Raw genomic sequence first — 26,447 nt, forward strand, 5'->3', positions numbered from 1 at the left:
CGTGGAGATGAGCCCCCCCCCCCCCCCCCCGCCTCATTTCAATCTGTAAGCCAGTGGTCATCGAAAGAAATCGCAAGAGCCATCGTAAAAAAAAACATAATACACCATGTACGGAAGGCCTGAAGTAGACCTCAAAGACATGAAAAAGGTCAATAAGTTATAACTGAGCGGGCTCCCGGGCCCTTTAAGCTCTAAACCTAATACCAAATGAAGTTCAGTAATAGTCAAATTTCCCTCCATTGTTCATGATATCTGGAACGGCTTTGTCTACTTCTTTTGTATCTCTCATATCCTCATCCAGTTTTCCTTCATCCTTGTTCTTTTTGCCATTATCGATGCTGATAAAATTGTGACTGGGGAGTATGGAACGGGGAGGCATCTTAGGGCGGTCATAGTCCATAAGAACACGCGAACTTGTTTCTCCAAGATGGCCTTGATCCTTGGCCAGGCAGGTCGCTGTGGCGTAAACATAGGTGTCGTTATCTGTTCCTGTGGCGGGCAGTTGACCCTGTCCCTGACCACATAAGTAATTATGAACAAGAGTTTCCTCTTTCAGCTCTTCAACAGAACCTGTATCACTGTGATGTGGCTGGCTCGTCTCCAGCACTGGATAAAGACGTTTTGCTGTAAACTCGTTCTGAGTGCCAAGACGTTGCTGGCTGTCATCCCGTATAGGCTTCATATCAACGTAAGCATAAGAACCGTCGTAATCTGCTGGGTTTCCTCTTTCCCGACTCACTACGTGAGCAGTTACCTGGATGGATGGCTGCATCGACACATAACCGTCACTCGTCGAATGCTGATGTCTTCGAGCCAATTCAAGCTGCCTTTTGTGAGCCTGTGCCTCTCTCTTCTTGGCAAGTAAGTCTTTGAGGACTAGGCCACGCTTAGCGGTCCCATCGCTCCTGTCCGTTGCGTCGTCCGATGTCATTTTCGGCGCATCCTCAAACGGACGACCCGATGGCTGTGACTCTGCCTTAACCACTTGATTCTCCTCTACTTGGATTTCCGCGGTCTGTTCCTCGTTCAGAGTTGTTGATCCTACCTTTCGTTCGTGCACTATTGTCAAGCTCCTGTAAGCAGAACCATCTCGGTCTCCCCAGCCATTCTTGTCGGGATGGTGATTCTGTTCTTCCAACTCAACTTGGTTTTGCTTGATTGTCTTTGCAGGAGGGCACTCCTTTTCCCTACAGTTCGTGCTGTGGGGGTGAAAAGAACAGATAACCATAAATCGAAACAAAGGATGAAGAAAAATAAGAGTTGGAGACTATCTATCTGTATTCAATATAATACTTTGTCTCCAGGACTCTTTGTCAAATATGAACGCTGATATTTTTCACCTTTCCTTTTCTTTCAATTTAAAGTTAACGAAAAAGGACATGGGGCGGTGCCACTTTTTAAGCGAAACATGCACGCATTTATTTCAACAATAAAATATCCGATGTGGTACATAAAGCAAATAATCCCCTTTCCGTTTAAGTGGATGAAACAAATTATCGTTATTGTTTCTGCAGCGGTTCAAATGTACAGTGTAGACGCTATTTTTTCCGAAGTAAAACCAATGTAAAAGTAGCGCATGTTGACTACGATTTGCATGTCACACAGACCTGATAGAGAATATCCATGTGCTCACAAAGTATTCTGAAAAATGATATTTCTTTACTTTTCCTCGGTGTCTTTATAATATATTATGTGATCATACGGTTATTTTCAATCAACTTCTCCTAAAATATATACATTTTTTCCCAGAGAGTTAATCAAATTTCTTTCAATATCAGTAGTTATTTGCTTATATATGTATTCTGGTAAGTAAAATTGTGGTTATATACAATGCCCATGTCTTTTCAATATACTCACCACATCAGAGCACATATGATTGATATCAGTACCAGTCCAATGATTCCAACACCCAAGACAACATAGACAGGTTCTGAATAAAATGACACATCGTATGTATTATTAATACAAGATTTTGCTCAAAAGGAAAAAGGGAGTTTTCGGCTATACGCGACGCAGAATGAATCTAAGAATACAGAAAATGTATTGAAAATATCCGCCAAATAACAAGGTAGTAAAGCTGGGAGGTCTTTGTCGAAAAGTGGTGATCCGGACCGTTTGTTTCGTCCTAACCTTTGGAGCAGACGAAAAATGCAAATTATGTCGCTTGTCCGTAGTGGAGGACGGAATTGCCCTTTTGAATCACCAGTTTTCGACAAAGGTTTGGTTTCGTTTTGTCATGTGACAATATTGAAAGCGTTCTGCCTCGTGGAGCAAACATTCCCTATTGATGTATGTGAAGCAAAGATGTCATTCAAATCAAAACGTGCAGTCACGCTTGGTGCGTACACAATCACGAAAATTCAAAGACGGGTATGTGCTATCTAACCCTGGTTCACAAATGTGTTTCTTAAAATGAAAATTTGTTTCGTACTCTTTCTTAGAAATTATAGAAGATTTCTTTGTCCGATATTTGGAACCGTTTAGGTTTTTCAAGAAGCAGAAAGGTGTTCGAATCAGTTCTTTAGAATCGTTTCTATTTCTACAATGATCGCTTTAAGTTCTTCATAGGGCTACAACAAATGAGGTTAATGATGGTGCAAAAAAGAACCCCTTGGGTTGTATAAAGGACCTTATACAAAATTGGTAGGGTTCTTTACATAACCAAGAAATCCATCTTTAGGTTTTATTTTGAAAAAGAAAAATTATTATAGAGTTTCTCGTTGAACCAAAACTGTTCTAAAAGACTGTACAGAACTTGTTTCTGCTTCTTGAAGAACATTAAAATGTTCCAATTAAGTGACAAAAAAGGTGGTTCAAGCCAGCACTTTTTTCTAGGAGCGCACTGCTCTAAATAAATGGAAATCGTATCGGAGAAAATAAACCCTGATTTTAGATCTTGTTAATGTTTCAAACGTGTTTCAGACTTTTATTTAATCATTTTTAGATTAAAATATGTTAGTTTATGTGGAAACGCATTTTAATCTATTATAAACTATCCATTTGACATGAACACTTTATTTTATAATGATAACGATGATCCAGTGGCGGACCGTGACCCGAGGAGACAAAGCATTGGAGGGGCACTGTATTGTAAGTGAACAATGCTGTGCCCCTCCAATGCTTTGTCTCCTCCGGGTCACGGTCCGCCACTGAGATAACATGTACATGAAATGATTATAACAGTATCTCATACATACAACTTTAATTCTATTTCTTATCACATAATGCAGTTTTAACAGATTCCCAATTGATTGAAAAAAAAAATGAAATGCATAGTGCTTGAAAATAGGAATATTACCCCCTTTGATCTAAAACTTAATTGAATTTCTTACCTTTGCCTTCCATAGTCCCTGAAGCACATACGCAAGGCGTAAGAAAGAATCCAAAAATGATAAAAGACCGCGTAAACATCATAGTGAACACTTGACGTTTGAGAGTAAATATCTTAATATAATACGGCTGAAAATGAAATATTTGTCTCAGAGTAGATCTGTATTCAGAAGACTATATCGCTTGACTTTTACCGGACCGACAGAGGTGTGTACTATTCTGAAAAGGTATTTATCCACAATGTTTACATCAAGGGCCCCGTTGTACAAAGAGTTACGCTTGATCCGATCAATCGTAACTATGGCAAGCCAGCAAAGTCAACATACGAAATGCATGTTTGTTCCAAAAAAATCTAGATATGAATGCATATCCATAAATTCATTGATTTCTTGACAATTTGGGGTGTTCTCCTTTGATTACAAAGGACATTTTGCAAATTTCCTGTAGAAAAAAATTATGACACTGATGGATTTCCATAGAGTTACGATTGATTGGATCTATCATAACTCTTTGTACAACGGGGCCCATGGGTTTTATGATCCTGACAACCGTTTATAAATGTAAACATTTCATTGTTGACAAAACCATTTAAACAAATTAATTATGAATTAAGTCAAGGTTACAAATTACAGAGAGTAATAATACAATCGTAATTACTCATTATTTTGCATTTCATATTATTCTGTTTCATTTTGGGAAGAGAAAGGGGATTTTTGTTTCCAATTGTTTTTTTCTTCTTCTGTTCGTCCTTGATCATGTTGATTTCATTTCCTTAGAGTCATCGATAGTACATGCATTACTGCGTCGATGTGTGTAAGAACTCACGGAATAACAATTAAAAGGCATAACATTGATAACGAGATTTAAAATTATCGTTTACATTATTGATTAATTCACATTAAATACACTTTAAAACGGTGTTTAAAATTATGAGTAACATTGACGGACTTGAACAGCTTTGCTTAAAATTTCAAACAGCTAATAATAAAAAGTTATCAGGCTTTGATATCCTGTTCTATTCAGAAATTCATATCATATTTTTTTTTTTAAGTTTTTATTGAAATAAATCATAACAATCACAATATTTACAAATGATTAGTATGATGAAAAAGCATAAAATCATGAAACAGTACAATAAAAAAGGCACATATAAGATTATCATTTTCTAAAAGTTTTCAAAAGGGAAGCGCCGAGATAATAATAATAATAATAATAATACAGGTATATTTACCCAGGGAAGCCGCTTCAGTTCCGAAAACTGTTCTCCCAGCGGGCCCTGCTATAATTATTACCCCGGCTTTAGCTGGGCTGCCTAGGCGCTCAAAGCATTCAAGGAATTTCTTCCTACCGGGTACCCATTCATCTCACCTGGGTTGAGTGCAGCACAGTGTGGATAAATTTCTTGCTGAAGGAAATTACGCCATGGCTGGGATTCGAACCCACGACCCTCTGTTTCAAAGTCCGAAGACTAATCCACTGGGCCACAACGCTCCATAGAAGCAAATAAGACCGCCCTAAAAAAAAGGGAGAACAGAAGCCAAAATAAAGAAATCGGACGAGAATGAGGACAAGCAGCTGAAAGATCCCCCGCCCCAAATCCCTCTCTCTCCCTCTCTCTCACTCTCCCTCTCACTCTCCCTTCACTCGTACACACGCAAATTAGAACCTTATCCCCGTACAAACACAAATAACCTTTGCCCCTCATCCTGCATACGACACACACACACACGCTCACAACATTTTTGTACCAGCTGCATAAAGGTGGTTTGAATTAAAATAGATAAAACGGCTGTTTTTGACTCGCCGTACGGCCGCCGTAGAGCAAATGTGACCAAGGTATTAGCTACAGGTATCATTAGGGCGCCATCATTCATCAGCTGGTCAGTTTGCGGGATTAATACTCCCTCGTTCATGATTACCCTCCTCTTCTCCTATTATGTTGAAGAGTGATGATCCATGTCTGCAAACACGTCTAAATCTGCAGAATTTCCCCCAACGTTTTCATTCATAGGTTTTTTTATTTTGCGGGTTTGCGGTAGACCATAATTAATTGTCTATATTTCTGAAGTATTCTTCATATTCATATCTGTAGTTCTCTTTATTTCTGATGGTGTTTTGAGTTCCATATTTCCAACACTCTCTATTTCCATATGAATTATCTTTTCATATGGTTGACTATATTTTCATCAATTCTTTTCATCCCTGTTGGAACCTATATTTCAGAAATTATCTTCGTGTTTTAACTGGCCGTATGTAAACACTGGAATTGGGGGTTCATGACGTTCCTCCTTTGTTATGATTATCATTATTATTTGAAGGAGATGCACGCATCTCCGTGTCTACCTGCCGAGCGATTCATGAACATGATTTATCGTCTGTCAAGTTGTCCGATCATATATCATTCCTTGATTTTGATTGGCCGTAGCGCAGAGTAGTTTTGTCGGATAAAACATCCAACATGACAGGGGCGGCCGAACCGGGGATAGGGGGGGGGGCACTTGCCCGTGCAAAAGAAAATCCCCGTAGGAAAAACAATTTCTGTTTTCAAAATGGATAATGCCTTTTTTTTTCAAGATAGAAATACAATGAATGCTTTTGGGGCTCGCGATTTGTTTAGAAAGGTACTCATTCTGTTCCTGGGTAAAAAAAAATGCTTAGAATGTCCAGTTTTCAGGTTAGAATATCACAAATTTCAGCTTGCGCTTCGCGTTCGCATTATTCGATTGGTGAGATATGTATCTATTCATGAGCACTAAATGCAGTCCTTAACAGATTTATTTTCTGCTCAGTATATTTTTTTTAATTCAGCTAGCGCTTCGCGCTTGCGTTATTTCTTTAGTTAGAGACACGCCTCTTTCATGATTACAAAAACTGCTCGGAATGTTTATTTTTTATGTCTTACTAGTATTACTGGAAATGTCCAAAAGTTTGAGCACGCGATCGCGCATCTCGCAAGGATGCCCTTTTAATAGTAGTTAGCGCCATAATTGACCCAAAAAGTGTGTTTTACAACTTTAGATTTGAATTCTTTCCAAAAAAATGAAGACATAATCATTCAGAAATCACTTAAAAAACGTTTTGCTCAACATAACTAGTGCAAAACATAACTACTTTAAGCAGATGATCATTTCATGGTAAAAAAACATTTTTTTGCCTTTGTCCTCCAAACGAAAATACGTTCCGCTGCCCCTGCAAAAATGAAACCTCCCTTGAATTGATTTCCATGAGCCTAGATAGCATGTCATTAATTTCCCAAAACTCTAAGTCTTCATGGCAACCACAAGAACACTTTTTCCGACGACAGCGCATACCGAAGAAATCCTGGCCAGAGTGATTGGGGTGTCACAATCACCATCCCATCCTATCCCTCCACCGCCGTTTGCAACCTCCCAGTAAAATTGGACACAAAAACACCTTTTAAATCTTTTGCTAAGCAATATTATAATTGTTCTTCCTAAAACGTTCGATCAAACTTAAAGTATAATGTTTAATGAATTCTCAAAAACTGATATAGCAAATTCTTATTCCCGATTACGCTCCCTTCCTTAAACAAAAAACATGAACACACATTCTCTTTTTAGTAGTAGATTTGTTTAATATAGTAAAATGCTGATACATATATAGTTATTTAAGTTATTTTCCTTTTTTAAGAATTTCATACAAAATTAGATTTTGATAGCCAATATTCATTAAATATGTGAAATAAAACTTTATATATATATATATACATGTATATAAGGTGACATGGCATTCATTCCTGCGATCACCTCAGAGGGCATAGGGTTAGAGTTAGGATAATGACATACTTTTTGGTCCAGAATAATGTAAATATAAGAATTATTATTTATTTAGCTTTAAAGTTCAGGTGGGTGTTTCATAAAGCTGTTCGTAAGTTAAGAGCGACTTTAAGAACAACTGGTGATCCTTTCTTGTGTTAAATGGTGTTCAAAATGTTCATTGGCGATGGTTTAGCGCGTAAGAAAGGATCACCAGTCGTTCTTAAAGTCGCTCTTAACTTACGAACAGCTTTATGAAACGGCCCCCGGGTTTGATGTTTGGCTTAACGTGCAGATTTTTTTATCGTAGCGATTGTCGCCAAAGCAAATGCCACCTAACTATGAATCTCTGTAGGTAGAAAAACGGCAAATATTTAATTTGATATTTCATGAAATGAATGTAAGACAAGTTAACAGAAAAATCAAGTCACGATTTTCTACGGGAATCCCGATCTGTATCATTCCCTTGTCAATCCCGACATTTAAGCATATATCATGTATATAGACAAACAATGGAGAATGCGGGAATGCTGCTGTGAAAGTAGCTAAGCGGGATTCCTGGTAAAATGTGACTCACACTTTTCATTAAGGCTTATTAAAGTAAAAATAGTAAACAAAGCGATCGATCCATAGTTGCAAATTTAGAAAGGAAATCAATGAAGATTTTGATATTGATATTTTATCCTGTAATATCTCTAAGATTAAAGTTCCGGTTAATATTAATCGAAATTCCAGCTGCTGCAAGCCTCTATGTTAGTAGAGTCGATTCCAGACCGCAGTGACATCGTCATGATTGTAGCAATCTTGTCAATATGGCATTTTAGCAATGACTTTGCAGATGCTTTTTTTTTTTAACGTATACAATCTTTTGTTAAAAGCCCTTTATCAGATCAGCCTTTGTCGAAATTCGGTGAATGGAAATAGCAGTATCCTCCTGCAATCTAGACAAACGACATATTTGCATTTTTTTTTGTCCGGTCCGAATTTTAAAACCATGTGCTGTCCCGCCCCGCGACCACACAATGATCTCCCTATTCTGTTCATTTAGATTTGACGGGCATTTTCAATAGATTCTGAACGTTGTGGAAAGCGTCTGAGAAGTTGATGCTCGAATACACTGTTGGCCACGAAGTCGTTACCACAAGGCTTGCATTCTGGCTTGCGATAGTACTGCTCACATCCTTCCGCACGTCACATATTATAATTCACTTTTGCTGAACATATATCATTCAAAGCAAACAATTATCACGTCGTTGTTGGCTCGCTAATGAGTGTGTTAAAACGTTCAACAAACTTAACCATTTGATTGTGAATAGAAACACAAATGGCCAGACAGGTTCGATCACGTTTTACTTTCCTTAGAAATGATATTATCAATAACGCATCATTTCCTCTTTCCATCGTTAAATATTCATTAGCTATATTCCCACAACAGATACGCAATACGCATAAGTAAGCTGATTGATAAAAAAACAATGTACCTTAAAAATGTATTATTTGAAACTGAAGTTTCGTTTACATACTATGGTAGCCCTCTTCTCAGTGACCAGCAATAATTTGAATGAGATAAATGTCTCTTCATCTGTGAGAGGCACCTTTCGTAATTATTTCTATTTCACTTGATTTGAGCTTTCCGACCTTTACTCTGGACCAGCATCTGTTTGTTGTTGTAATGGTTGGTTGTGAGTTGCCGACTGATGCCCTGTTCCATGTCTTTTGACAATTCTAACGGTTCGTTATAGTCGTGATCACTCTCATCATCACCATCATTGTTGTCATGTACGCTTGCATACTCGTTCTCATTCATCTCTTCTCTCGCAGGCATACCAGGGAATTCTGGGTAACAGTATTCTTCGGCTACGTCAACCCTGTCGTTATTACATGATCCTTCATCTGCCGAATCTCCTTGATCTGGTATATTGGCATAAGCGTATTCACCATCTTCATCATGGCCAGGTGCAAGGTCGCGAGTTTCCACAAGTTCGGATGGAATGTTGTGCCTGTTCGCACCTAATGATTCCTCCATCATGTCCATGCTCACTCTAACATTTGTGGTTCCTTGTGGCAAGGGAGGCATCTTGACCTCCACATTGTCATTGTCTATCAACTCAAGAGAGTCCCTCGATCTTCTGCAACCTGTCGGCAATGTTCCGTTGATGTAAAGATCGTCTTGCTGCGTTGGGAGATTGTTACCTCTTTTATATTCCAATGTTTCTGCTTCGTGGAACCTGTCGGTTTCATTAACGTCATCTGGCTTAGCTCCAACCTCGTCAACGACGGTCTTTACGTATTCGTGTGGACCATTTTTAGGTTCGCTCGTGATGACCATTTCCTGCTCTTTGTTTTCGAATGTACCGGATTCTTCCTGTGGAAATATCTCGACAGGGGAAACCTTAAAGTCGATCTTTGAGCCCATTCTTTTTGAGGAAAGCATTTGGTGGAGTCTCAGCGCTTCCGTGCCAGGAGACGGACGATTCTTGCACAAACAGGCCCACAACATCCTGTACAAATTTTCAAGAAAAATGAAATGAAAGATTACATCGTAAGTTATTTATGGCGCAGTCACATTTCCCCTACGATTGCCGTACGACTAGTCGAAAATAGCTGTTTTATTCATTATTATTCAAACCACCTATTATGTGGCTATACACATACTGTTAAAACGGCTGTTTTCGACTCGGCGTATGGCTGCCGTAGGGGAAATGTGACTGCACCATTACTGTCTCTACATCTAAGGTGTTAAAATTACACTCACCAACAAAGGTGTTATAATAACACTCATGGGTGCTGAAGTAACACTGTAAATTCAACGCAGGAGTACCAGTCAACATCACTGTTTTATTTATTTTTATAATGGTTATCAGCCCTCATGATCTGTTCTCTCAGCGGGCCATGGGAAACATGAAATATAATGTCATTATTACCCCATTTCCATTCCTAAACGTCGATTACCGGACAAGAAGGCAGATGGACACATTTTTTGAAGTCTTTGGTAAGAGTCGACCGGGAATCGAACCCACGACCTCCCGTTCACGATGAGGCGTGCGCTCAACCACTGAGGCACGACATCCGGTTTAAGTCACATGTTATTAAACACTCGTTATTAGACGTTAGATTGTTGTTCAGCAAGTCCGTAACGAAATATATCAGCGAAAGTATTCTTTGTAAGCGCCGTGTAAGCGCCGCGTGGTGTAGCGGTTCTGACTCTCGCCTTGTAATCAAAGGGTCGTGTGTTTGAATCCCACCATGGCCTAGCGTCCTTTGGCAATTAGGCGTCAATCCACAATTTGCCACTCTCACCCAGGTGCCAATTGGGTACCGGTAGGAAACAACCGTCATTGTGGTTGGTTTAGCAAGACAGTGTGCGCCTAACAGGCTGCTAAAAGCTATGAATCCAGTAAGCAGGTAATAATGATTGTGAAGCGCTTTGAACAGTCGTAGATGGATAAAACGCTGATATATAAAAGTCGATTATTATTATCATTATTATTATTATTTTAGAGAATGAGTAAAGATATTTTTCTTCTTACCAGATGAATAGAACCATCAGGAGAGTAATGGCGGTTATTCCAACCAAGGCAAGCGTCACAGTGAGTCCTAATGTAACTGTATAGAAATATAAAATTGAAAATAAAATTTAAGTAATTCACTTCAAGCGTTTGTTGGTTCAACTCGAGAAAACATGAATTCTACAGAAATATTTACTACAGGCTCTGCATGAGCTGTTATATATACAAAAATCTAGGATTTTTAGGTTCATCTGTGTTAAATTCTTCTTGATTATACAGAGAATTCAAAGTCCAGCTCATTCCAGGGAAATTCTGCCGATTCGCGAGGATACGAGTGGACCTGTCGAATTTGCTTCTGCATAATGACACGCCAATTAATTATCTTGCGCTGATGACATCAAGGGCGAAAATCTCTCCCGAAAGGTAGGGGGACAAGGGGCTGGAAAAATCTACAAGCAAAAAAAAGTTACCACCCCAAATGAAAGATCATTTTAAAAAATTGAATTTGATAAGCCAAAAAAAAGGTTATCACCCAAAAAGTAAGGTCAACTCGTCCAAAATACAAAATACATGTGTTATTTCGATTTTGAATGATGTATTTCTTTCCATTATAAAATACCACAAATATAGTAGGGTGGACAATTGATATTGTGTCCCCCCCCCCTACTATTTTGGGTAGGGGGAACGTTCCCCTGTCCCCCTGGGATTTCCGCCCATGGATGACATCATAATCCCATAGCGCCCACCTTCAAAGGATATAGGAATAAGCAGTAATGGAGCTGTCGAAGATGCGCCAGCTACAGATCACCAACGCATGCAAGGAAATGGCTTCAGCCTCTAAGATGGCAGTGCGGTGAAGTCAATAGCTCAATAGCTCTATGTTCTCTATACACACGAAGACAAAATCACCCTCGTGTCGGTGAGTTCGTAGTTCAGGGGCCCGTAACACAAAGTTTAGCTATGATCGTAGAACATTTTTCTCCGATTGATTGCATTGACTACAATGTAGCCTAGAATCAATCCTAAAATTCAATAAGGATTAATCGCTGATCTTTTGTGTTACGGGAGCCAGACTGAAGGTTGATAAAGGGAGGCCATCCTTCCCGAAGCCTATGGAGATTGACTGACTCCCAAATTGTCTTACCATTGCCAATCCCGCCCCCCCCCCCCCTCCCACACTCATAGAGCTCAGGGCAATCCCCTCAGCTCACTCCCTATACTGATCAGGTGCCTGTTTCCCAAAGACTTCAACTATGATTACTTTGCCATTATGGCAACTACCATGGAAACCTAGATTGTGATTGGCTGCTGGACCCTGTTACCATGTCAGTTACCATATTGACAAAGTTATTATAGTTGTAACTCTTCATGAAAAGGGCCCCTGGACTAGTTCATTTAAGAGGTGCCTGCTCTCTGGCGCAAGTTCAGGATTTTAAACTTTATGGAGCAGAATTTCAGTGTTTTCTACAGGGAAGACCTGACACCCCCCCCCCCCCCCTCCCCTCGATCCTCCACTTACTTTTTTGTAAATCAACCAAAATGAAAAAAAAAAATTATTCATTTTATTTTACTTTTCGCTGTTTGTACATTTAGTATTTTGATATTTATCCCCAACTCGTAATACGAGTGCCCACACTCGTTCAGCATCTTCCTCATAATGTCTTTTTTTTCATCGGTGGTTTTCCTTGAATTCTAATTCAATTCATTTACATTTATTTATAGAACATCACTGATTTCATTTCATTCCCGAGGCAAGCTTATTTTTCCGATATACATTATATGGATATGGAAGTCAAAATTTTGATCAAATTATACCAAAAAAGGGTTTTGTTTAAAGGACAAGTTCACCCTAACAAAAAGTTGATTTTGATAAAAAGAGACAAATCAAACAAGCATAACACTAAAAATTTCATCAAAATCGGATGTTACATAAGCAAGTTATGACATTTTAAAGTTTCACTTAATTTCACAAAATAGTTATGCATATCCTGGTTGGTGTGTAAATGAGGAGACTGATGATGTCATCCACTCACTATTTTTTGTAGTTTATTATTTCAAATTTGAAATATTCTAAATTTCTCCTTATTGTCAAGTGAAACAACGATAAATTCCTCCCTGAACATGTGGAATTAGCATTGTTTATATGGTTCAGTCAAGTTGGCCCTTATTGTCAAATCGGTAAAAAATGAAATAATGTATACATGTAAGTCAAATAATAATAAACAAAAGAAATAGTGAGTGAGAGACATCATCGACTGTCTCATTTGCATGTCACTGAGGTGTGCATATCACTGTTTTGTGAAAAATAAGCGAAACTTTGAAATTTCATAACTTTCTTATTTCACATCCGATTTTGATGAAATTTTCAGCGTTATGCTAGTTAGATTTTTATCTATTTATTCAAATCTACATTTTTCTGGGGTGGACCTGACCTTTAAATAGTATTGTGATTCAAGAAAAGGAGAAAGTAAATGAACATGTGAATATCATAATACTTTGAAATTCAATAAATGTTGATACATGACATAAACTTGATCTGTTTGTTTTCCGTGATTCCGGAAGTGAGGGTTTCATATCTTTATATAATTTGCATATCTTCCCTGATAAAGTCACTAGAATTGGATTTCAAACATTCTCATGAAATGGCTGTGATGATAATTTACTAATCAGGTAAACATTGTAAGCGTACATGCATATTTCAAATTTCATTGAAAATGGACTTGGTGTTTTAGACACGGATAATACTGCAATGATTGAAAACAAATACAGATAATTCAAATGAATGGAAAAATAGACTCGATAACATTATGAATTTTTAGATAATCAGCAACCTCTCATTCATCATGTTCATGATGATAATGCTCACTTTTTATCGGACCATTTCGAAACTTTCGGCAATAACACGATATATAGTTTATCTACTCTTGCCCCGCCCCAGGAGTATGCCATTGAAAGGTAAAATACCTAACAATGTGCTCAAGAAGAAGAAGAAGAAGTAGAGGAAGAAGACGAAGCAGAAGAAGATGATGATGAAGAAGGAGAAGAAGAAGAAGAAAAAAAGCCATTATGATTTTTGTCAATAACACGATATATAGTTTATCTACTCTTGCCCCGCCCCATCAGGAGCATGCCATTGAAAGGTAAAACACCTAACAATGTGCTCAAGAAGAAGAAGAAGAAAAGGAGGAAGAAGAAGAAGGAGCAGAAGAAGAAGAGGAAGAGGAAGAAGAAGAAGAAGCAGAAGAAGAAGAAGAAGATGAAGAAGAAGGAGAAGAAGAAGAAAAAAAAAATATCTATTATGATTTTTGTCAATAACACGATATATAGTTTATCTACTCTTGCCCCGCCCCAGGAGCATGCCATTGAAAGGTTAAACACCTAACAATGTGCTCAAGAAGAAGAAGAAGAAGAAGAAGAAGAAGCAGAAGAAAAAGAAGAGGAATAAGAAGAAGCAGAAGAAGAAGATGATGAAGAAGAAGGAGAAGAAGAAGATTAAGAAGGAGAAGAAGAAGAAGAAAATTAGCTATTATGATTTTTGTCAAGCGTACCAGAAATACATGATTTTTAAGTTGATGAGCATGTAAACGATGACTTTACACACGATAAAACACGCTCCACATAAACAAATATAAGAGAGGAATAGTCATTTCACTATTACCAGACGAGAGCGTATTGGCCTTCTGCTCGAGAGTTGTCTGTGTCGATGATGTCGAAAAAGGCGCCGTCGAAGGTGACGTCGAAGGTGGCGTTGGAGATAGCGTCAACTGAGATGGCGTCGAAGACGGCGTCGAAATCCGTGTTGATGAAGGATTGAATGTAGTCTCAGACGAGACCAGCCCTATGATATAATACATATAGTTAGAGATTAGAACAAAATAAATCTCATATCCACCCCCCCCCCCACAAAAAAAATAAATCAGTCAATAAATTCAAACAAACGGTTTGAATTGCACATAGCTTTCCAAATACATTCAAGACACAATTCAAATAATTATTCAAGGTTAATTGATATGAACCCTAACATTCATGAATTATCATCAAAATAGATCAATAATGGCGTATATGAATGCAAAACTGGCGTCAAGGGGGATAGGAGCAGTATCTTTTTTATGGGAAGAATAAAGAGAAGGGAGCTAAGATGGAAGAAGATGAAGAAAAGAGGAAGAATAATATAAAAGCGGAAGGTCGTCGTCTATATGTTTCCTGTTACTGGGAAAAACACATGACTGACATTAGGTCGTTTCGTCTCCCCAAATCAAAACAACTTGTTGCCGCCCCTGCATAAATTATGAATTGAATTCACAATAGCTAATGATAATTACACCCGTGGTAATTACATTAACCTTAATTTTATTCCACACTAAATAATCTAGTGTTTTGTTTACTTTGCATTTGCATATTAATAAGAAGTTTCCACTTATTTTTGCAAGAATTAATTTTCGGCGTACTTCAGGGCAAAGTAGATTAGAGAGGCGGCTATTCAATTCGTAATTTGCAAATAAAAAAATGTTAAAAAACAAGCAACTTACAAAGATATATATACTGTATATAGGAGTAGGAAGTAGCACAATTTTTGCAAATAAAATGAAGTGGATTATAGAAGAATAATAATCTGACGCTCAAAGTTCAACGCCAACGGACTTGTTTGATTCCAGGTGGCGCAGCCATTTTTATCCACGTTGATCATTGCGGACAGTTCTCGGGAGCTTGATTAAAGTATGCAACACTCTCAAATTCTCTCAAGTAGCCTATAAAATTATTCTACACTCTTTATATTTTGTCATTTTCAACCCCTCTCACTCTTTATGTTTCTTTCCTTGTTGAATCTTCTTTTTTAGAATTTCTGTTCTAATTATATATATATTATTTTCATTTAACACACTGCATTTTTATAGAAAGCTGTGCAAGAGGGGGCGCAGTGTACAGGCCCCGCTTAACAGCAGTCCCCTTCCATGCCACCTGTCCAAAGATACACATAATAAATTGTGAACTAATGTATGATTTACAGTGCGATTATTTTATCAAGTTTCAATGTTTTCATCCATTTCATTGTACAAAGCATGGCAGGGGCGGCGATTCTGGGGGCGGAGGCGCAGTGCCCCCCCCCCCCCCCCCCACTTTTTGAAGCACTGGAATGTGCTTTTTTTACGCAAGAAAAATGCCCCCTCACGAACGTGTAATGTGCCCCTTTCACCTGAGGAGGACCTGTTTTAGGTGTTACCAAGTGCCCTTTCTTGCATAAGTGCCAATTTTTATAGCAAAAGTACCCCCTCTCGATCGTGTTCTACCCTTTTCACCTGAGAAGGCCCTGATTTATGAGTTAGAAAGTGCCATTTCTCGAATCTTTGCCAATTTTACAGAAAAATGCCCCCTCACGAACGTGTTCTTTGCACCTTTCACCTGAAAAGGACCCGTTTCATGTGTGAGCAAGTTCCCCCTTGCCTTCTTGTAAGTGCCCTTTCTCTAATCAGTGCCCCTTTTTACCCAAGAAAGGTGCCCCTCACGGACGTGTTCTGTGCCCCTTTCACCTGAGAAGGGCCCATTTTACGTGTTAACGACTGCCCCTTTGAAACAAGAAAACACTATTCTCGTTTTTATAATTACTACAAAATTTGTAAAGATAATCCTACGTGCCTTAAGCTTCATGAGTCTTGTGAGTGCGGGTAGAAAAACAGAGGTGCACAGATGGGGGGGCTCTTGTCCCCTCCCCAAATTTTTCACAACCAAGACAAAAGAAGAGAAAAGGAAAGAAAGAAGAGTGATATATAATATTTTTTAAATATTAAGTTGTCAAAATCTATCACAAGATTGGATTTTTCGTTATAAAAATGTCAAAAGTTTTGTTCGCTCGCGTCTTATAAATTTACGTGATACGACATATAGCCCCCTCAAATTTTTTGCCCCATTGCGCCACTGTAGATGAAAGGTAACACCTCGCATCCGTTGGGATTGACATTTCGTAGCTGATCGCGAAGATTCTTGAGCCGCACAAATCTTTCTTCTCCAATAACAAAGATTGCCATGACTGACTTCAAGATCTGATAAGATCTGCTACGATCTCTACGATTACTCTACGAATTAGACCACGGTATCAATCGTGTTGCGAATTGTGACAGTGGGGAGAAGGTATCATTCCCCTCCCCCATTTATCCTACACGAGAAACACACACACACATACACACCCATTCGCACAGACACAGACATGGGTGGTGGCCCCTCTCCCCCCTCTCTCTCTCTCTCTCTCTCTCTCTCTCTCTCTCTCTCTCTCTCTCTCTCCCCTCCCTCTCTCCCTGTATCTCCCCCTCCCCCTCTCTCGCTCTCACACACACATGAAATCACCGTCAGCACCACCAAAATAGAAAAAAATAAATGCATGTAGAATGTTCTTTCTTTCCGGTTTACAATAATTTGTCTGAATTGTACTTCCAATGATAGTGCTATTGAAATAGATGACAATAATGACAATGGAGACGATAATAGTAATGATATGGTTAAGGTAATGATAATTGAAATTATGATGATAATAAGCAACAAAAAATGATAATAATCTATTCTCATCGACAGCTACATGCATTGTGCGGGGAAAAAACGATAAATACGACACCATTATAAGAGTATAGCCTCCTATGCCTAATGTAATCAGAATACCATTGACAAAATCAATATGTGAGTCATTAATAGGCATGAATAAAAAAAACAATTCGCATGATTGCATTAGGATTATACAGCATACACACTAAATAAACACTAACCCAAACACTGGCAGATATTCGGTGTAATATTCCTCCCTAAAAAACTGGGTAAAACAACTTTTTTGTTAATTTTTGCACCCGAAAATGTTTTTAAAAAATTATTTCATATAAAAAATACAAAAGAATAAGTGGGGACATGGGGGATATGACATCATCAGATTGTTCACTGCATATTCATGAATACATGCACAGAATTGTTTCACCAAAATGATGCTAAACTTTAATCTGTCATAACTTTCTTATTATTATTACTGTTCATTTGGCCATAAAATATACAAAAATTGTACAATGTAAATACAAAAATACAATTAGAAATTTTTCGATTTTGATCACATTTCCAGAGTTGTGTTTGTCTGATTATTATGTTCAAAACATATTATTATCAGCCTGGATGCATAATAGCACGCATTAGCACCTCATGTGCTATTCTACCAACTTTAGGGATAAAAATTGACCCCAATTTCAGAGTGTACAATCATATGTGATATAATAATAATAATGATAGCCAATTTTTATAAAGCGCTTTTCCCAGAATGGCTCAAAGCGCGTTACAGCATATTATTACCCCGGTCATTGGATTCATTTCAATCCCGCACGAAAAGTGCACAATTTCCACTCCCTGGGGAGCATTCCTTGCATTCATCGCAGCCTCATTGTGGTGGCGCTGGCAAAATCAAACATACCATATCTTTCGCATCCTACCGGGTACCCAGTTAGCACCTGGGTCGAGAGTGGCAAAGTGTGGATTAACGCCTTGCCAAAGGACTCTAGACCCCGGTGGGATTCGAACACACGACCCTCTGTTTACAAGGCGAGAGTCAGAACCACTACACCACGGCTCTTCCACAATATATTTGTTTTAAATGACTTACTAGCTTTTACTGACACCATAACCATGGTTAATATAAACAGGTTCCTCATCCACGCCATATTGTCCTCTATAAGTTCCTCTTGATGCTAGATACTCAAGAAACTGCTTCTTATTAAAAGCAAGCTGAACCGAAGTTTGTTTTCCACACCGCAACGAAACGAGGGATTGAAATGAAAAATCCCCGTCGATACGTCATCAATGTCATGGATAATCGTGGTGTCATTAATCAGGATTCCGCAGGAGTAATAAATAATTCAGATTCAAATCTGACGGATTCGCTGAAAATAATATCTAATCGCTCTTCCAATCCGATCGTATAAGGCCCAAATAATTATCTAACAGACAATTTGTTAATGTTACAGGAAAGAAAGATTCCACCAGGAGATGCGATTGAATGAGACTAATCATATTCCGTGTCCTTTTTTCTGCGATGAAAAGCTGTGAATAAATATGAATAACTGCCATAACAACAACACATTCGTCTGTGCCAATAATATATTTTCCATGTAACTGCTTCTCGGTTGTGCTCAAAACCTCGGATATTTATTGATCTATATATATAGATGTCATGGTCTAGTAACCCAACAAGAGAATTTGAATGTCGTATTTCCTCATTTAGGTTGGTTATAGTCATGAAAGGTTTACCTGCGAAGCATGAACATCACGCAAAAAGTTTAACCTTTCATAATTATGGGCCATATTTCTACTCCGAGTTCATAAGTTTGTTCTCATCCGGTATCTGTCATTCGTTGTATAATCCAGGAGTAGGGGTGAGAAATATTGAGGACTGTACCCGCAATGATTGGGGTAATAATATGCGCTATGTATAAAACGGAACTTTATTATTATTATTATTATTATTATTATTATTATTATTATTATCATCATCATCATCATCACCATCATCATCGTCATTATCATCATTATAATTATCATTATTATTGTTTGTGTAAATCACATTCTGAAACTTTCGTATACAGCGATTTTTTTTTTTTTTCCATTTCAAATTTGTAGATTCCCAACAAGTAATTAATGCATGTCGTATACATGGTTTTTAAATGACATCTCAATTACATTTTCTACCCTTCACGCTGACCGTTCATTTCCCGGACGTTAACACTGAATTTAGATACATTTTTAAAGATTCTTAATGGATGTTCATGCTGACGATATCTTTTATTTAATTGAAGCAAAGAAAAAGCTGAAGAAAACACGAAGAGAAATAATTGTTTAAGCTTCACTGAAAACTTATCGAGAATTTTGTTAATATAATTGTTGTGGCGTCATATGCGTAGCACCCCCCCCCCTCCCTCATATCATGTAATATAAATTACACAGTCCCAATTGGTAATGATGCATGATGACGACTGAACATATTTTTCTTCTAGCAGCGTGTAGGAAATGACGGTGTATGATGATATAAGCACACACAAAAAAACAACCCATTCTGAATTTTCTGAGAAATATGCATTTTATGGAGTTGATATTACATGCACAATGGGCATGATGGTGGCTGCTCAAGTGAAAAAGCAAAACTCAAGTGACAAAAGCAAAACTTATAACACCGATAACTCTGTTAATCTTTGATCGATGTTCTCCTAATCTGAAGAGATACAAGCAAAGCTTATCAAAAGAGGAAGAAATGAAGATTGCAATCGAAAGAAAAAACACTGAAAATTTGGAAAACCTAAAGCAATTGATACTATTTAAATTCATAAGAAGGATAAGGAAGGGGTGTATTCATCCTATCTACACACGTGGGGTTGTATGATCTATATATGCAAACACTTCTTTCTTTCCTTCCTTCCCTTCTTTCTTTCTTTCTTTCTTTCCTTCCTTCCTTCTTTCCCTTCTTTCTTTCTTTCTTTCTTTCCTTCCTTCCCTTCTTTCTTTCTTTCTTTCCTTCCTTCTTTCCCTTCTTTCTTTCTTTCTTTCTTTCCTTCCCTTCTTTCTTTCTTTCTTTTTTTTTCTTTCTTTCTTTCTTTACTTTTTTCTCTTTTATTTCCTTTTTCATCTCTTTTTGCTCCTTTTCTGGTTGTTTTGTGTTTTGGTTTGTTTTTGTATTGTATTGTATTGTATTGTATTGTATTGTATTGTATTGTATTGTATTGTATTGTATTGTATTGTATTGTATTGTATTGTATTGTATTGTATTGTATTGTATTGTATTGTATTGTATTGTATTGTATTGTATTGTTTTGTTTTGCTTTGTTTGTGGGCTTGTCTGTGCAGAAGGGGATGTGAACACGATTTCGTTTCATTGGGTGTATGTGTGTGGTGGGGAGGGAGTGGGAGCACTCGACCCTTTCTATTCATTCAGTTTCATTAATCATTGATATGATTTTTTTTCTGCATAACTATTAACATTAAAACATGATTATAAATGGCTAATATGTATATTTTTATGAATAATTATCCGCCTGTATGAATATGTCATAATGCTCTGATTTTTGTAATATTTTCTGCATTATGAATTAATCTTTATGAACAGTGTTTTCTTAATTAATATTGTAACATTTTGCAATGTACCATTATTTGTATAATTTGAACAAAATGAATTTGATAAATAATATTTCAAAACAAAAATCTTAATCAGTGTTGTTTTTTTTTAAATATAGCCCTTCCACTGTTCTCTTTAAGGAATAGACTATGAAAACTATATTAAGTATACATCAGTAACATTGATCAATGAGTATGAACCAATAAGCATGTTCCGTTTTTATTTAAACAAACTTCACGCCAGAGTGATATCACCTGATATACTCCCGATGAACCACTAGCAGAGAATAGCAGCTACGTGAAATAAATTAACCTATTATTGTACATATATTATAGGCTTGCTTGTGATTTGAAGGTATGATTTGAAGGTATTTCCCCTTTCGACTTCAGAAACCCAAGAAGTTTCTGAGAATAGAAGGGAATATGTTTCATTGTTACGGTTTGCAGCCTATTCAAATGTTACAGAAACGTATTTTTAAAGACATGGCAAAGAGGAAGTACATGAAGTATGAATGAGATAGAGTATGCGAGAGGCATGAGAGGGGCAAGTGGTTGAGGAGAAGGAGGAGAAGGAAGGGGCGAGACAATGGCCCGTATTCTGAAGTCAGTTTTAACTTAGACTCAGGTTTAAAGTTGTGGTTCAAGTATGGATAGCCAATTGTTACATAAATCACTAACAGTAGAGATATACTATTTCAGCTCATTTGGCTCTCAAATCAATCATAATTGTCTAGGAAGTATAAATATATGATTTTTCTTCACCATTGAGGAATCAGGAACGAACACAGTAAACGTAAGAAACATACAACTTCATAAAAATTTTGACACTTTAGCACAGAGTTAGACCATGGTCTAAGTTAAACCTGATTTCAGAATACGGGCCATTATGTTTAAGGACGAAAAATATGAGGAAAAAAAACATAATTTTACTGACAAAAAAAAATTATTCCAGATAATATTAGTGAAGGTTTGAGGAGAGTCCGTTAAAGATTATTTCTTCGAATTTTTTAAGTTTTGGATTTGTGACGTCATAAGCGAGCAGCTGCCTCATATGTTATGTAAAATAAAATGCATGAATTTCGTTTTTCCAATGGTTCCTGATTCCTTATTTTTTTTTTTCCTATTCACGATCGGGTGTGAAATGATTTGTCTATTGTATTACAAAAGGTACAGTAATAACCATTTTCAATTTTCTGAGAAAAAGGCGTTTCAATAATTGTTTTTTATCATTCGCTATGTAGGAATGCTGCTCGCATAATTATGACGTCACAAATCAAATAATTAACATTCTAAGCTTTTTAATTCTTAAATGGATTTTTGTCAAACTGTCGACAATATTTTTCTGCGTTTTTTTTTTTTACAACAAACATTTTGCCAGGGTGAACTTCCCCTTTAGTGTATAGCCTCAATACGACTGATTGCAAACATGATGGCACGTTGACAGGAGCGGCGGTAGGCACGGTAGGATATTTTTAATAGGTGGTACTACAACCCATTAAAGGTGAATTCATAATTTGCGTTTTTGTAGAGTTAAAATGCCCACAACTTGCATTTGTTTAATACTCCTCAACCTTTTTCTTATTTCCCTTTTCCCCCTTTTTTCTGAGGGGGAGGGCTTTCAACATCTTTTTATTTGTTGCATAACTTGAAAACCATACACTGCAAAAATGCTGGACGGTGTTAATTTAACACCAGCCTGGTATCTATAACGGTCCACACCACAGAGGTGTTGAAACAACACCGGTATGGCGTTAGGCTAACACCAATTTGACATTTAAGCAACACCAATTAGTGTAAAATCAATATCGATTTGATTCTTAACTGGTGTTGTTTCAACGCTTCTGTGGTGCGGACCGATATAGATACCAGGCTGGTGTTAAATTAACACCGGCGTTTTTACAGTGTAAGGGTGGTCCCCCCCCCCCCTATGCCGCTTTCCGGCGGTGATATGTAATTATGATGAATAATATTACAGAACCTACCGTGGTAATGTCTTTGATAAAACCTTCATACAAACTACCAGTGTTACACAATCTCTATACATGTATGTTCAGGTTAAATGACCATCTTCCTGTGATTGCTTCATTCATGTCAATTGATGAAAGGTATCACAGGCCTGAAATATTTCCCATAGACTCGTGTGTTAAAGTAGCACTTTAAAAAATCATAAAAAAATGTAAGGATAAAATTTTAGGGTTGAATGTTTACTACCAGTGGATAGGATATATGTCTGATATTCCATATATGACCAGAAAAGGGTGCCTCGACCGGCTCATTTTCAAAATAAATCGGCATTCATGAAGACTACCCCTGACAGGATCAAATTTATCACTTGAGACAGTAAAATGGCCCTAATTCTTCCGCCAGTAAAAAAAATAGTTCCAAAGGTGATAGATCTTTCCAATTTGGAAAAATGAAGTTCAGTAGGTACCCTCTCTAGAATCAGTGTTCGATTGTCAATCATATTCATTCCGAATTTTTGTCATCCAGCAGACTGAAAATGCTTTAAATGCATCTTGGTCTACCCAAATTTTTACTTTCGAGTGGCGTGCGTCGGTCTTGGTATTTTCTAACTATAAACTCTTACCAATTAGATTTTTAACCCATCAAGGGCGGCACCACATATGAGCAGTATCGGCCGCTCCTCATAATTTTCAATAAGTAGGGGGACAAGGTGGGAGAGAGGGATAGGGGTTAAAAATGAAAATTAAAAGAAGAGTATCAATATGATCAACAAAAGAAGTCTCGAATTAATACCCCTATGCTGTTTCATGAGCCTTATTACAACAGGAGGGCTAAAGATATTCGTTCGACCAAACCCATTCGAATTTTTTTCAATTTGATATTGCTGATTGACAAAAGTGTATGAATATAATTGAAAATCTAACACTGATTCTAGAAATGGAAACTATTGAACTTCCTTTGCCCAAATTGCGAAGATATAAAATGACTTTGGAACTATTTTGGGCTGGAGGAAGAATTAGGGCTATTTTACTGTTTCAGTTGATAAATTTGATCCCATCATAGTTATCTTCATAAATGGCGATTTATTTTTAAAATGAGTTGGCTACGATACCCTTCTCTGTCAGATATGGAATGTCAGATGTATATATATCCTATCCAATGGTAGTAAACATTCGACCCTTTAATTTCACGTTTATCTTTTATGAATTTTTCTTCAGTGCCATTTTAACACACAAGTCTATGTGGAATGTTTTACGCGCGTGACGCCCTTTAGGCCTATAGATTGATCGAGGAAGAACAGAGTTATCATCCTCAGATCGCCCCCATCCCTACAATGCACGGGGCTAGAATGAGCTCAAAGTGCGCCAAACTTATATTCCGCGTTGATATACTAAAACCAAACACAAACATAAACAGGGGTAATTTGATTGGCTACTTAAAACCTATCTGTGAAGTGGCGGATAACACTTAACCATAAGTTTGTGTTAATGTTACTTTAAAGGGATGGTCCGGGCTGAAAATAATACTGAGCAAAATGCCGAAAATTTCATCAAAATCGGATAACAAATAATAAAGTTATTGACGTTTAAAGTTTAGCAATATTTTGTGAAAACGGTCGTAATGAATGTTCATTAGGTGGGCTGATGATGTCACATCTCCACTTTCCGTTTTCTTATGTTATTAAAATAAAATCATAATTTTTTCATTATTTCATACTTTCAAATTTCAAATTTATTTATTTCACTTCCATCAATTGTACATACATGAATTGTATACCATATATAAACATAAATATTTGTATACGTTGCAAAAAAGAAAATAATGATACATATGTTGTGAAAAAAAAAAAAAAAAAAAAAAAAAAAACACTTAGACAATTTGGGCAACACATTGTAGGTTTTAAATAAGTATACTATTTTTCAATAGAAATTAAATTAAGATGGAAATGGAGGGACCCACTAAAAAGCAATGCTTGTACAATGTGGGCCCCTCAAAAAATAGATAACACAACAAATAACAAAATAGCAAGGTATAAATACAGATTATCAAATGAGAAAAAAATCAATAACTGAGAGGGAAATACTCACAAAATAAATACAAAGTTATCAAAAATATACAGTTAGATAAAGGACAAAACAACCCGTCCTAAAAATATCCACCCTTCCCCACCACACCCCCCCCCCATAAAAAAAAAAAAAAAAAAAAAAAAAAGGGGAGAATGCCCTGAGAAGATGGATGGGCGTTGTTGTATGTAGATAGAACACATGCCGTCGTGGACTCAAGCAAACTGGATTCAATGATGTGTATAAAAGGAGAAAAAGTAAATAAAATAACCTGGAAAGAATATAATGCACGAAAAATGTGATTGATGCCGTAAACAAATAACCGGTAGGAAGGCGGATAAGCGGACAGGAGAGGAGAAAATAGAGGAGAGGATAGACACAATAATGTATGAGGTTCAATAATGAGCACATCGGAGAAGGACTTGTGTCAGATTTAAAAAAAAAAAAAAAAAGGATAATTATTTTATGTTTTAATTGTAGTCTTTAAAGTAATAATGATGACTTGACAGAGATGATGAATTAAACTTAATTTGGGAGTATATTATAAGGTTTTAATAGAGATAATTTGAATTTAGTCTTAAAAGAGTTCAAAGATGTTGCATTTGTTATATCATTATGAAGTGAGTTCCATAACTTCGGTCCATCATATATAAATGTGTTCTGAGCCCGCAAAGTTCTTAAAAGTGGTAAATGAAATTCACCCAATCGCCTTGTTGGATAGTTGTGAATGGATTGATTTTTTTGAAAAATTGAATTAAATACATGTGGGAGGTTGTTGTTGTTATAGTTATACATAAACTGACTGAGATTAAACAAATATAAGTCTTTAATTTTCAATATTTTATTTTCAAAAAACAATGGGTCAGTATGAGACAAATATGCCGTGTGACATATAATACGTAGAGATTTCTTTTGTAATAGGAGTAATTTGTCTAAGAGTGTTTGTTGTGTATTACCCCACGCTAAAATTCCATAATTTAAATAAGGCAATATAAGGGATGAATATAATGTCAGCAGAGACGATAATGGTAAACAAAATTTAAGCTTGTTAATTATACCAATGTTGCGTGAAATAGTTTTACATATGTTATCTATGTGAAATTTCCATGAGAGCTTATTATCGACTATTATTCCAAGAAACTTAATATGGGATACATTTTCCAAGGGAGTTCCATCAAAAATAATATCAACAGGAAGTGTATTTATAGAGTTGCTAAACAACATATATTTTGTTTTTTGAAGATTTAGTGACAATTTATTTGCTCTTATCCATTCGGTGACATTTTCTAGTTCAGAGTTGATTATATTAGCAAGGTGAAGAGGATTTTTATCCGATTTATTCTGAATAATATGTCTCTCTTATAATGAAATAAGGTGCAGCAATAAATATCGAATGCACTAAATCAGTTGTCAATCCAATTTTCTAGTTCTTGGAGGAAAAAATTTGAATAAACCTAATTTCATATAATAAAATACAAAAGAACAAGTGGGGATGTGATATCATCAGCCCACCTAATGAATATTCATGACGACTGTTTTCACAAAATATTGCTAAACTTTGAAATTCAATAACTTTGTTATTTGTTATCCGATTTTGATGAATTTTTCAGCATATTGCTTAGTGAATTCTACTTTATTTATTAAGCTATAAATACTTTCAGCCCGGACCATCCCTTTAAAAT

At 36.8% G+C, this 26,447-nt stretch overlaps 2 protein-coding genes across 2 annotated transcripts; both read right to left on the reverse strand.

The window, feature by feature from the left end:
* LOC135157177 (uncharacterized) lies at positions 1-2,188 on the reverse strand. Its single transcript, XM_064112025.1, has 2 exons — positions 1,858-2,188; positions 1-1,199 (listed from the first exon to the last, which is right to left on the reverse strand). The coding sequence occupies exons 1-2, from the start codon at positions 1,860-1,862 to the stop codon at positions 215-217; spliced, it is 990 nt and encodes a 329-aa protein (XP_063968095.1). The 5' UTR covers positions 1,863-2,188; the 3' UTR covers positions 1-214.
* Positions 2,189-8,078: 5,890 nt separating this feature from the next.
* Positions 8,079-18,746, reverse strand: LOC135157299 (uncharacterized). The gene is made up of 4 exons (XM_064112427.1): positions 18,240-18,746; positions 14,274-14,453; positions 10,637-10,712; positions 8,079-9,607 (listed from the first exon to the last, which is right to left on the reverse strand). Exons 1-4 carry the CDS (start codon positions 18,295-18,297, stop codon positions 8,722-8,724), a joined length of 1,200 nt encoding a protein of 399 aa, XP_063968497.1. The 5' UTR covers positions 18,298-18,746; the 3' UTR covers positions 8,079-8,721.
* Between the last annotated feature and the right edge of the window lie 7,701 nt (positions 18,747-26,447).

This window comes from Lytechinus pictus, chromosome 17 (assembly GCF_037042905.1).
Source record: "Lytechinus pictus isolate F3 Inbred chromosome 17, Lp3.0, whole genome shotgun sequence".
Classification (NCBI taxonomy): Eukaryota; Metazoa; Echinodermata; class Echinoidea; order Temnopleuroida; family Toxopneustidae; genus Lytechinus; species Lytechinus pictus.